This window comes from Meleagris gallopavo, chromosome 3, assembly GCF_000146605.3.
Source record: "Meleagris gallopavo isolate NT-WF06-2002-E0010 breed Aviagen turkey brand Nicholas breeding stock chromosome 3, Turkey_5.1, whole genome shotgun sequence".
Taxonomy (NCBI): Eukaryota; Metazoa; Chordata; class Aves; order Galliformes; family Phasianidae; genus Meleagris; species Meleagris gallopavo.
The window spans coordinates 7,119,957-7,132,365 of NC_015013.2; the positions used below are offsets into that span (position 1 = coordinate 7,119,957).

The 12,409-nt window shown below is 42.1% G+C and overlaps 1 protein-coding gene across 20 annotated transcripts in view; it reads right to left on the reverse strand.

Annotated features, from left to right (window-relative positions):
- LOC104910094 overlaps nt 1-12,409 on the reverse strand; it is a 94,873-nt gene that overhangs the window by 67,634 nt on the left and 14,830 nt on the right. For 19 of the 20 annotated variants that reach the window (XR_004159120.1, XR_004159126.1, XR_004159119.1 and 16 more), the window contains one exon: nt 11,769-11,906. Coding sequence is in view for 1 of the 20 variants with exons in the window: in XM_031552732.1 (XP_031408592.1) it covers nt 11,769-11,906 (138 nt within the window). In the remaining 19 variants the exon portion in view is untranslated. Of the gene's footprint in view, nt 1-9,518; nt 9,585-11,768; nt 11,907-12,409 lie in introns of all 20 variants that reach the window. The other variant, XM_031552727.1, reaches the window with a different exon arrangement.

A 12,409-nucleotide genomic window follows, 5' to 3' on the forward strand; every position in this document is an offset into this window, starting at 1 on the left:
ATCTTTTTTTTTTTTTTTCTGATGACAGGCCCTTTAATATTTTTGAACACAGACTCAATAATTGTGATCTATGTGCTGGCTCTGCTGTGATTTGAATCCCAGCTTCTAGGCACCGAGTTCTTACTCAGTTCAAAAATAAACACATCACATGGCTAAACTGTCTCACCCTTCCTTCCAAAAAGTTAGGGGAATTACCACCCTGCAGAAAGGTAGTACTGAGACTCTGTTGATATATCTACAAGATGAATTTCCTCTGCCTTTATCACTGTTGGAAGCTAGCTCCAGCAAGAGTTGATGGGCAGCCAGATATATTCAAGGATTGAAGAGGGACCATCACCTTTAGATGTCAGGGCCAATTTAGAGAAATGCTCATCTCCAGTGGAGTCAAAATGGTTGTATGGTTTCCCCTCCTAAAAAATGTAACAGACGTGCAACCAAAACCGGAGGAGGTTAACACACTTCTCTTGACTGGCTAGAAGGGAAGATCTGCTTTTCAGAGAAGTGTGAAGGAGGGTATGTATTTATATCCAGCAGTGACAGGAACAAAAAAAACATATATTTAACCCAGAGTCTGATTCCTGAAGAGGCCCATAATGGCAAAAATAGGATAATTGTAAAATAATAGCTCACGGTGTTCTCACATTTTTTTTTCCATGCTGCTAAAAGCAATTCACTCAATCAGCAGTTGGCTATCTCCTAAATTCCCTCCTTCATCTCTGTATTCCACTTAGGGAGTAGCAAATATAGGGCACTCAGCTCATGACTTTTGGTTTTCTCAAGCAAGAAAAAGATTAAATAAGCCCCTGGTTTAATGGCCATCAACTGAGCACAATAGCTATGCTGGGAACAAGAGATCTTAGAAAAATTCCCTCCATGACTATAGGGCTGATTCTCTCATATTAAATGATTGTGGCATGATTCCAAATGCAGAAAAGCCAACTCCTTCAGGATGGTTTCTTCTGTATTTCAGCTAATCTTCCCAGGCTATGAACTAGTCAGTAATAAACCAATTAGCAAAGGGGCTTCAAGGGCGGAACACCCCACTTCTCAAAACTTGGATCTGCACCATCACACAAACCAATCTCATCCTAAACAAAGGCACACATTCACATTAATTTCCAGAAAGCTTTTAGCATGGACATTCTGAAAAAGCGGTTGTCTTCCGTCTGCAGATTCTTTTTTCAGCTGTTCCTCATAATCAGTTGGCTTCCCAATGCCCTTACTGATTGCAGACGATATTTCTACAGTACAATCTATGAGGTTGCTTTAACCTGGCATGAGTCTGGATGTTGTCTGCTTTTTCCACGGCCTCTTTGGCAAAAGGTCATTCTTCCCAGAATATGCCATGATGATCTGGACTGAACGTGATTCAAGACTCACTAATAGTCTCAATTAAAACAAACAAGACTCATTAAAAGGAATTAGATCTTGCATATCTTTTTTTTTAAAACATACATCCAGCAGACACATCTGCTAAATCTAGGCAAAAGTTTGGGTTTATGATGCAAAAACCTGCTTGCAATTACAGAGAACATACCCTGTATAGATGACATCTCCTTTGCCTCTCTTCTCAGGTATCCTGCCACCTGGGCACTTTCACCGTTCTGGAGCACAATTTTCTATCACTGAAATAACTTGAATTCTACTAAGTCCTTCTGAATTTTCTATCAACCAGATATTCATCCCCTCCTCTCAAATCATTCTGTGATGCTATTATGCACAATAAGCGTGTTGTGCTCCATCTCATAGGCACCTGAGCCTTTGAGGATTAGGAAAAGGTGCAGGGTAAATGTTATATGTTATTACTACTTTAATTAGTTGTCCATCTACTAACAGCTCGCTGAGAGCAGGAATTTAAAACTGGGTTCTACCAGCTTCCTGCTCCAAACCAGCTTTCTCCTGCCAGAAACATCAAGAGGAAATGGGAGACAAGGGAGGATTCTCTGACCACATGGCAAACATTAGTGCAGAGAAGAAAGGGCCCCTTCAGAACCAACATCCTGGTTTTGTGAATCCCCAGTGTTTCATCTCTCAACCTACCACCTCATTCTTCAGAAGACCAAACATCTGAAACGTGTCTAGAATGAGAAAAGGAGGGAGTCAAGTCATTCTTCCACCAACATCTCCAAACACTGCCAGCATGACATGCTAGAGCTGTCAACAATTTGCCTTTTCCTTCTCCATCCTTCATGACAAGTCCACCAAAACAAGAAGTATTTCTGGGAAGCCACTGAAAAAGATTGTGCCAATGGAGCAAAAGCTCCAAATGGAGCATTGGCCAACAGTCCCAGAAATACCATCTGACCAGGCTGACATTAATTTCATTCAACCTAGCTGAATTTACCCAAAATTTGCAAACATTCTCAATTCATGAATCAGAAATGTTTCAGAAGTGATTATTGCTGCATTACATCATCTTCTAAGAACAGCATAGCAGTGCAGCTGCTTGCTACGTCTGCAAGTATTTTATGGATACTATCCACAAGTCAAGGAAAGGTATATTCTGCCAGGACCCACCAATTGTTAACGTGCTGCGAGAACTAAATGTAAGCTGAAATGAGAACTGATTTACCCTTCACCTCCTATGAGTTATGCTTCCATCTGCTTAACACACCAAGTGGAAGGAGCTTGGCATACTTCTTGAAACAGTTAATTTGAGCTTCCATTCCCAAATCCATCCTTTCCAATTTGGCACAGTGGGAAGATTATCTACAGAGCTGGAATACGAGTCGCTGCAAATCAGGATTCAGGTGCTTGGCAGGTATTTGCATTCAAATTTCAGATAACACCCGGCTGTGTTGTCCTGCCTGTAGCTTGCATGATGATTCTCTATCTATTGCACTTTCAAGGGATGCAAAAATGCAGATACTTAGATAACAAACATACAGCAGATTTACAGAAGCCACTAGGTCTTGAGACACTGTGGGAAGCACTGAAGCAACTTAGTCTCATGCTGAGGTGAGGAGGTGATCAGCAACTCAGCCTGCACTATTTCCCTTCTGTTACTCCTGAACAGTCTGAATTTCTGCTTTAATAGTCTTTGCCAAATTAAACATGCCAGGTTTTCAGGATTTTGCTTTAAACAGTCATGTGACTTGTATGCCTTTTTGAGGTTTAGCTACCTAATCCCTTTTGGCAATTTTTCTATCAGAGGTTCTAATACTTCTGGAGACAATATCCAAATTATGCATATATTTATGATTACATACAATTCTGATGTTATTCAGCTGCAAATCTGTAGCCAAGAATGGAAACTCCCTGAAATAGATTATTTAAATATTAAAAAAACAACAAACACTACCTTCATTCAATCATATGAGACCTGTAGCATCTCAAGTTGCCCTTTCTCCTCCTCATTCTCCTGCTCTAGGGTCTGTTCCTTGTGGACAGATGCACATGGGCCACTGCTCAATCCTCATACCTCTGCCCATCTGTTTAGGCTGCCATTAATGTCACATAAGGGACTAGCTGGAAGAGATGTGCTCTAAGTGGAGCCAGAACATCCCCCTTCTCCACAGCAAAGCATACCACACTGCCAGCACATCTGCTCCCCACCAAGCCAGCAAGCTTCAAGGTTATTTTGGGACCTGCATTTACACTAAATGTTAACACAGAGCACCAGCAGAAGAAAGTGCATGAAGGAATGTCTAACTGTAACCTGCAGTTTCAGGGACCAGCCAGAACAAAGGCAACTAAACCCACTAAGGAGAAGGCACTCATGTTTTCAAGGATGTAAGACAGGCCACAACGTAATGGCTCTTGATGGAATAAAGCAGAGAAAGCAGGCATGGCAAAACACCTGTAAAGAAGGGTTTGAGGGTGATGGGGACAGCTGTGCAGCCTGATAAGAGATAGTTAAGGGCTGAAGCTGAGGATTAACTAAAAGATACCAGGTGAAGGGGGAAGATGAGACTTCAGCAGGGAGCAGCCCCCTTCTTGCATGCAGGGGGGACACCTGGACTGCAACACATCTATTCCCTTCTTGCAGCCAGAAAGCCTCCTTTAAAACAATCATGCTTTCTTTCTTGTTACTACTTCTATATTTTAATCACCCAAGGGAAAAAACAAAAAAAACAAAAAAAAACAAAAAAAAAAACCTCCACTCATACACAGCATCTGGCTTTCAGCACACTTGTCCACTTGGATGGAAGGAGCCCCAAGATGTCCTGCCCACACAGAGGCCAAAGGAGCAGGGATCACCATCCCTGCTGGGTGTTTGGCTTCTGGCTGCGAAGGGAACCATGCTCCCCATTTACACTCCATCAAGAAAAGAATCTCTCCAGCCTGAGTATGTGATGTGTAGCATAGCAAATTCTGGGTCTGGTCATGCTTTAACGACACTCCTCCAACTCACCCATCTCAGCACACAGGTATTTTAGGTGTAATAGGTACACCAGAGCCACAAACTCTCTCCCAGCCTTGCTCTGGAGATGTATTTGAGTGCAACGCCTGAGCTGTACCTGCCTGCATGGTCAGCACCTGGCAAGGAGTGGCAGACAGCTCCAGAGGTGAGATCAGAAAAGAGGGGAGACGTCAGAAAGCCACTGTTGCCCATGTTGAACAGTTTCTCTGAACAGAAACACAAGAACTGGGGGAGTTAAAGCAGCAGGAAGCTCTGACGCCTCCTCCCAGAGCAGCAGCACAGCATTCCCTGAAGTTCATTCTCTTCTTTTCGTGCCTAGAGGAGTGTTCACAGGCTCTAAAGCACATCTGCTCATTTTTGCAACTGCATTAACTACTCCAGCAAGAACACAGTGCTCCCTCCACAAAAACCTTGCCTCGTTTATGGCCTTACATCCATCCCAGCAGCAACATCGCTACTAGAATTATTCATTTGATTGAGAATTCAAGTAAAGACTGCACTTAAGTAAAGAAATTAATGAAAATCCTGAAACATGAGAACTTTAACTCTAGGAAAGTTCAAGTCTCAGGTCCTTCTGAAGACCTACATTACCACATCATGATAGCATCACCAAGAAAGGTAAATATAAACGAAGATACGTAAGGAATGATGATGATAATAACAATAATAAGCTCATTTAGGATCCATCAGCAGTATCATACTGTACAAATTTCCCAGGTGGTTATATCCCCTGGCCAACATCCTTTCTGCTGTGCAGGGCTGGAGGCATTGCCTGGCCAGGATGCAGCCCTCAGATGGGAGCTGAGGAGCTTACAGCTCCAGTCACAGCTCTCCCCTAGCCCTGCTCCCCCATGGACAGCTATGGTTTTCAGACAAGTGATATGCTGACATCAAGTTGAAACCATACACAGAAAATAAGTGCTTTCTGCTGTTACTTGAGCAGATACTGATACACTCGTTTCCCCCCCAGTAAAAACATTTCAACTATAAAATTGCTATAGCCATCTGTGAAACCAACACAACTAGTACTTCCCAAACAGATTCAAGAACTGGGTTAGAAACTGTATAAAACTTTGGTTTGCATACGTAAATGATTTTGTTGGACTTAGTCTGTATATCAAAGTCTGATTAGACCAGAATAACTAGACTATCCAGCCTCAGATAGAATCATAAAATCCTTAGAGTTGGAAGGGACAGGACCTTTAAAGGCCATCTAGTCCAACTTCCCTGCAATGAACAGGGACATGCACAGCCTGATCACCTGCTGGCCATGCTTCTTTTGATGAGGCCCAGGATACAGTTGGCTTTCTGGGCTGAAATAGTGATAGACAGTGATTTACATGTTCATGGACATGAAAATAAATGCTAAGACTTTACTCAAATAAACTTCGGCTTCTATATATTTAAAATTCAGATCCCCAGCTAAATAAAACATTTATCTAGCATGAATTTATATCCAGCTTACTGTCTGAAAGGTCTTTCTGTTCACTGCCTGAACAGAAATATACCTTTTGTTTGAAAACAAGAGGCATATTCCAAGAACATACAGGTTACAATTCTATTTAGATCATAACACTACATGAATATTTTCCATTTGTTTTCACTGGAGAAAGTGTTGCTTCTTTTTTTTCTGCCAGCCTTCACACTCACATATCGAATGGCTTATAGAAGCATTACAGCTGCTGATTGACTAAGTTACACACAGCAACTAATTACCTAAAATACCTTCTGTTTTTGATACTTTTCACTTCCACTTGATTGTCTATCACAAAGATATACTTTTGGGGCAAGGAACATCTTTTATATCCATACAGAACCAAAACAAATAGAAGTTGAAGGCTGTGGATTCAGCAGGCTCTACTGCTACACAAACAGCTTACAGGATAAGCCCCTTCTAGCTTTCACTTACAAAAAACAGCCATGTCAGACTAACAGCTGTCAAACAGTGTCTCCATCCAGGGAAGAATTGTGAGATTTCACCTATTTTTCATCCATTTTCATTAGTTTTTGTTTTTGCTTCTTAGGTTGCTTTAAATGTAAGAAGCAACTGAAAGATGTAGAGGAATGCTGTTAAATCATTCTCACAGAACAAGCACCCTATGGCAGCAAACTAGGTAAGGCCAGAATGGTTTCCCAGTAAGCACTATGGGTGCAGCAAAGCCACCACACTCAACAGGAAAACAAGCAGACAAAACCTACTAAGACGTCTCCTGCATCCTGCTCTTGTGAACTGTCACAGGGGAGGTCAGGTCATCCTATAGCAGATAGTGTGCCAACAATTTCTATTAAATTCCGGTGGAAAAACTTAACATCCGGGGGAAAAAAAATTGTTTCCTTCAGCTATTGTTTCCTTGCCAAAGATCATTTCTTCTACTAAAAGAAAGGGGAAGAATAATGAAAGAAAGAGAGACGGGGTGAATAATGCACCATGACTAATAGCCGTGGTCTGACCAGTCTGAAACAGCTTCAAGTACCCGTGACCTTTTGAAGAGCCACTAGTTAGACGCTAACAAAAACGCGTAACGCAAGCTCTCACACCCCCTTCCTTTTATCAAATGGGCGTCAGGATGAATAAGCTGACAAAAACAACATGGAAGTAATCTGCTGAGTAATTCCACTAATATTCCACCGTGAGCTGGCTCTGAGAGTTTGATGCACATAGCTACGGAGGCACTGCGCTGACTCTGTTGCAGATGACAATTTCTCACTAATCACATGGAAACATGACGTGTTGTTCCACAGCTCACACAAATGTTCTCTGGGAACAGCACTCAAGCCATCAGCAGGTCACTGTGCCCTCCTGTAGATCTCCTTATGTGGAAAGCTTTCACACAACTGCTCCACGCATCCCACTCCCCTGCGATCAGCCCAAGGGACTTCACTCAGCACATGTGTTCCCCACACTCTTTAAAGGTCTTCGGTATGAGTTGTGCTCTCAGGAGATGGCACGCCAGTTAACTGCTTGGAGGTTGTTTCCTACAACTCTTCTGTCAATCAACTCAGATCCACCCAAGGCTGCAATGTCATTAGAACAAGCTTGGCAAAAGCAAATAACAGAAGTAACAACAACAGTACCAGCCAACTCATATATTAGTACATTTCAGCTACAGATTAAAAGAGTACTTCTTAAAGAAGGTCACTATCACTGTACAGAGGGATCATGACTACCCTTTTGACCTTCATCAGCAAGGAGAATGTTTAGCACCTTTTATACTGTTGGACCACGAAGACATACTCCCCTAAAGCAATGCATACTAATCGTGTGCAAGTGCAGGTGAAGTGATTCCTGTTGTTAACAAACTTTCTGAGTCACTAATAGACAGACAAACATCCATCATGTGGTTACATTATTACTAAAAGAGAGTGAATAATTCACAGGACAGTTCACTACTTCAGTCTTTTTCAAGTCACAGAACATATCTATCCTTTTAAGTTTCATACATTTTCATTCCAAAATCACTGTTAACAGACTGAGTTTGACCTATGGACATCTAGATTAAGTGATCAGGATTATCCTATATATTATTTCCTGAGTAGTCATATTCACAGTTCTGGTTCAAATACTGAAACTCACTGAAACATTCCTTGAAGCAACAAATGTCAGAAAGTAGTATGATCCACTCTATAAAGAAGTAGGAACAGACCACTGGTTACATTCTAAGTGCATGCTGCTAAATTCTCAAATGATTGCATGGCTAGAAAAAAAAATGCACACCATTAACTATAATGAATTACCAGAGATAACTCAATAAAGCTTACTGGAAAGCACTCACAACTCCCAACTAAATCATCTGCTAGCTGTAGAAATCAAATGGCATTTACTTAGATGCTTAAATATTGTTTAGCCAGCAGTCAAATTGAGAACATAAGTCTGCCTCAGGTGAAAAGCCTGGCCTAAAGCAAGAGCTGTGATATGACAGCCACCCAAGCCTTCGGGGAAAGTCTACTAGAGCATCCCAAGTTCATGCCTAGCATGTGTTTAGAGAAGGCAGAACCCTAAAATCCAGAGATGACTGTTGGAACACAACAGAAATGCCAATTCAAATTTTAACCCACTCCCATCTAGAGTGAAACTTGTCTAACCTGTGAGCAAAACTCATGATTGTAAAAGAATGAAAAGGCACTGTGTGAAATTCACACAGCTACGGAACTGATTATAAATCAGTAAAGCAGATCTCTAAGCCATGGTCTGAGCAGTGAATATCAGAAGCCAAGACCAGTCCTGTTCTTAGGAAAACTCAAGCAGCAAGCGTACCTAAAAAACATGATGACAGCATAACAAACAGAGGACCTTCTCAATTTCAGACAAGAAGCCGTGGACAAGAACAAAAGAGAGATGGGGAAATAAATATCTTAGAAGGGCTCTGACAATTCCAGTGATGAGAGGTGACAGGAAAGATTTTGAAGACAGAAGTAAACAGGGTGGAAGTCACAAACAGGAAAACTGACAGCCAGAAACTGTTTGGATTTTAAATGAGCTCAGTGGACAGAGAAGGGGAAAGATCATTGAACTGTTACCCATGAATGACAAGGATGGAAGTGGAACACTGTGAAAAGGAAGACATCCAGCACATTTGGCAGCAATAGCTTCAAGGAGGGTCTTGAACGGGGGACACAGTGGCAACTGATGCTGCTTAGTCTCTGACATGTATCAAAGAAGAGGGAGATGGAGATAAGTGGAAAAGCATCCAACCTAGAAGGAGAGTTGAAGAAGAGAGAAGCACCAGAAAATTCAACACAGACAGGAGAGGAAAAGCCCTTGGGCATGTGCAGAATTGCTGATGAAGTGTTTACTGGTGAGCAGTGAGAGAATTTCATCATGTCAGCTCAGCAAGCTGGGAAAAGCACCTCACAACCGAAAAAGGGCAGAAACAGTCCCTCAGACAAAGTCAGCAAAAGAGCAAAGATAGCATTCTAGAGATAACATTTTTAGTACAGTGTGGAGGAAGCTGAGGGGGAATGTTACAGCAGAGTCCATGGGAGATATGAATCCAACTCCTTTTTTTCTGATCTGTCAAAGATGTTTCTTCTCCCACCTACCCAAAGAAAAAGATCACCTTCCAAATTTAAAATTAAGTTTCTAAAGGTTTGGAAAGGACATAATGGATCTAAGGAATAAGAAAACCTAATCAAACTTGCAGTCAGCCTCGTTTACCTGTGGAAGGGCAGGAGGTTTTCAACACCATCAGTGAAGCAGGAAGGGCAGCAGGGAGGGAAGAGGCTGTCCAACAAGAATGCCTAAGTATTAGTGCCTACATCTGCAGACATGGCCAACGTTACTCCACCAGGAAGATCTATGGGCATCCAACAAGGTAAGATGTCTATAAACAAAATCATGCTAATGCCCAGGCTGAAGCACCTATTTGTGCCACATGAGCTGCACAGCTGCTACAGTTAATAAAGGCATCTTCCTTCCTGATGAACCTGCTGAACTCCAACAGAATGCTCACCATTGGGCAGGAGCAATCTCTAACCTGATGCAGTAGACTCAGCTCCTGAGAAGAGGACTTGCTGAACACTGACACAAGGTGCTGCACCCTCCTCTCCTCCATGGACAAACCACACTACGCTGAGCTAGAGAGAGAAGACACCTTTTCCAATATAATGAAGTCTCTCAGCCTTATACAGATTAAGCTCCCTGTAAGAGGAGCACTGGAAAAAGCAAGGTAGCATTGTATTGTATTAATGTCACTTAATAGTAACTGTGAGTGATTGCAATGCAATAAATATGGAGAGGAAATTACTGTAATTGATTGACAGTCTGGAAGCTTCCACATTCTATCTAATGAGAGAGACCTGGGAGAAGCTGCTGCAGTAGAGGCTATTAATGCAAATCATATGCACCATGCCTGCTCTCTGAATTATGCAATGCCATGTGAATGTCTAATCCATTTCACCAGGCTTGTCTCTATCCAGAAAGAATATTCCACTGACATGCTGATTAGTATATTAGGAGAGTTTCAGAAGTTCAGTGGTAAAGCAGGTGCCATTGCAGCGTCATTAATTTAGTTCAGAGCAAAACAAACAGGTCTGTACGGCCATCAAAATCACTGCATAAGTCTACAAGATAAGTTTGCCACAGCTGATAGGAATTTGCAGGAATGCCTTGTGATATGTGGTAGGAGTTAACAAATAGATAAGGAAGGTATCACTTTTCTAGGGAACAATAATAGAAGACTTGAGAATTGAAGACAAGGAAGAATGCTTGATATAGCTCCGTGATAGTATACATGGCTTTCCAGAAAGAACATTGTGATAACAAATGGAAAGGAAATTTAGAAATTTTGTTGGTGTATTCATATTGCAGCAGTACCACAGACACTGGGCAGCATAAAAAAATGTAGGGAGATGGTGCCTGTCCCAAGCTTTCTGGGCTAATACCATTGTATTTTGCCTCTAAGAATGTATATTCCGACCAAATACCATTTAGATCTGTGATGAAAATGATTCTGAAGGAGTAATCCTGGTCCCTGGGGAGCACTTGTCTTTCATGCAAAGCCATAACACAATTAGCAGTACAGTGTCTGTTAAAGAGAAGCACAGACCTGGACCACGGGAGACCTCACACAGTTTCAGATTAAGGGGATGTGAAGAAAGCTCACAAAATGCTTCCTGAGCCTGCACTGGCTGTCTCTCTCATTTCCACAAAAGTAAAAATCATTCAACTTTAACAAGAAACTGAGAGAAGGCACTGTAACTCTTTACAGTATTCCTCACACTTTTCTTATTTTACAGACCTGGATCCTAAATAATACACCTGAACATCAGCCTTGTGTCATTTGCCATCTAAAATGAACACTTACAGCAATCATTTTGCCTCAATATCCCTTGCATTTAAAGGTCACAAGCTAGCCACATCAAGAAAAAAAAGCTGAGAGACAACTAACTTGGTAACAAAAATAAAAAATGCCTACAGAATAGCTTTGTAACAAGATTGATTTTACTCTTCTCTCCTTATGCCAGCAGAGACCCAGTCCCATGGGATACCTCATCCTTTTACACGTGCCCAGCATCCTGTGGGAAATGAGGTGGTCTCAAATAGAGCAACCACATAGACATGGAGGGCTTAGGGCAACGCTTTATTTCCAGGTCAACCAGCACTGAAGCCACTTGCCTTTACTCGTGTAGAAGAAAAATCATAGAATGGCCTGGGTTGAAAAGGACCACCCCCCCACCATGGTCAGGGTTGCCAACCACCAGACCAGGCTGCCCAGAGCCACATCCAGCCTGGCCTTGAATGCCTCCAGGGATGGGGCATCCACAACCTCCTTGGGCAACCTGTTCCAGTGCCTCACCACCATCTGAGTGAAAAACTTCCTCCTAATATCTAACCTAAATCTCCCCTGTCTTAGTTTAAAACCATTCCCCCTTGTCCTATCACTATCCACTCATGTAACAGTCATACCCCTCCTGCTTATGCTCTCCCTTCAAGCATTGGAAGACCACAATAAGATCTCCCTGGAGCCTTCTCTTCTCCAAGCTTAACAAGCCTGCTTCCCAGTCCTCCTGGATTGTGAGAGGTCCCAAGGCACCTTCACACCTCCTACAAGAAAAAAAAGAAGAACATGAGTTAGACACCATGCAGTAGATAGGCTCCTGTCTGGTAATCCATGCTGAATCTACATTTTCCACTAGTTTGTCTGCAAGCACTTACAGCACTTGCTCAGAAGAGAACATTTATTGTTAAGATATCATGGAGTTATTACTTGTGCACTGAGTATACAAAACAGCCCCATTACAATCTAGGCTTTATGGCACCTAGACGTGCCTAGGGACAAACATTGAAAGCAGAGCCAAAAAGATTTGGAAAATAAGTACATGAAGGAGGCAGAGCTTGATTGTTGGCAAGTCAGTGCTGGGTAAGCAGAGGTCCATGCGTCCTTTTAACATTACTCTTGCAGGGAAAATATGCTGAAAACCCTCATCAGATTCAGGCATTACTTTATCAATGTTATTTATAGCATCACAACACAGAAGAGCCTCAGCCCCCATCAACTGTGCAAATGCAGCACAACGAAAGGGAGCCACTCTCCAAAAAGACCAAAA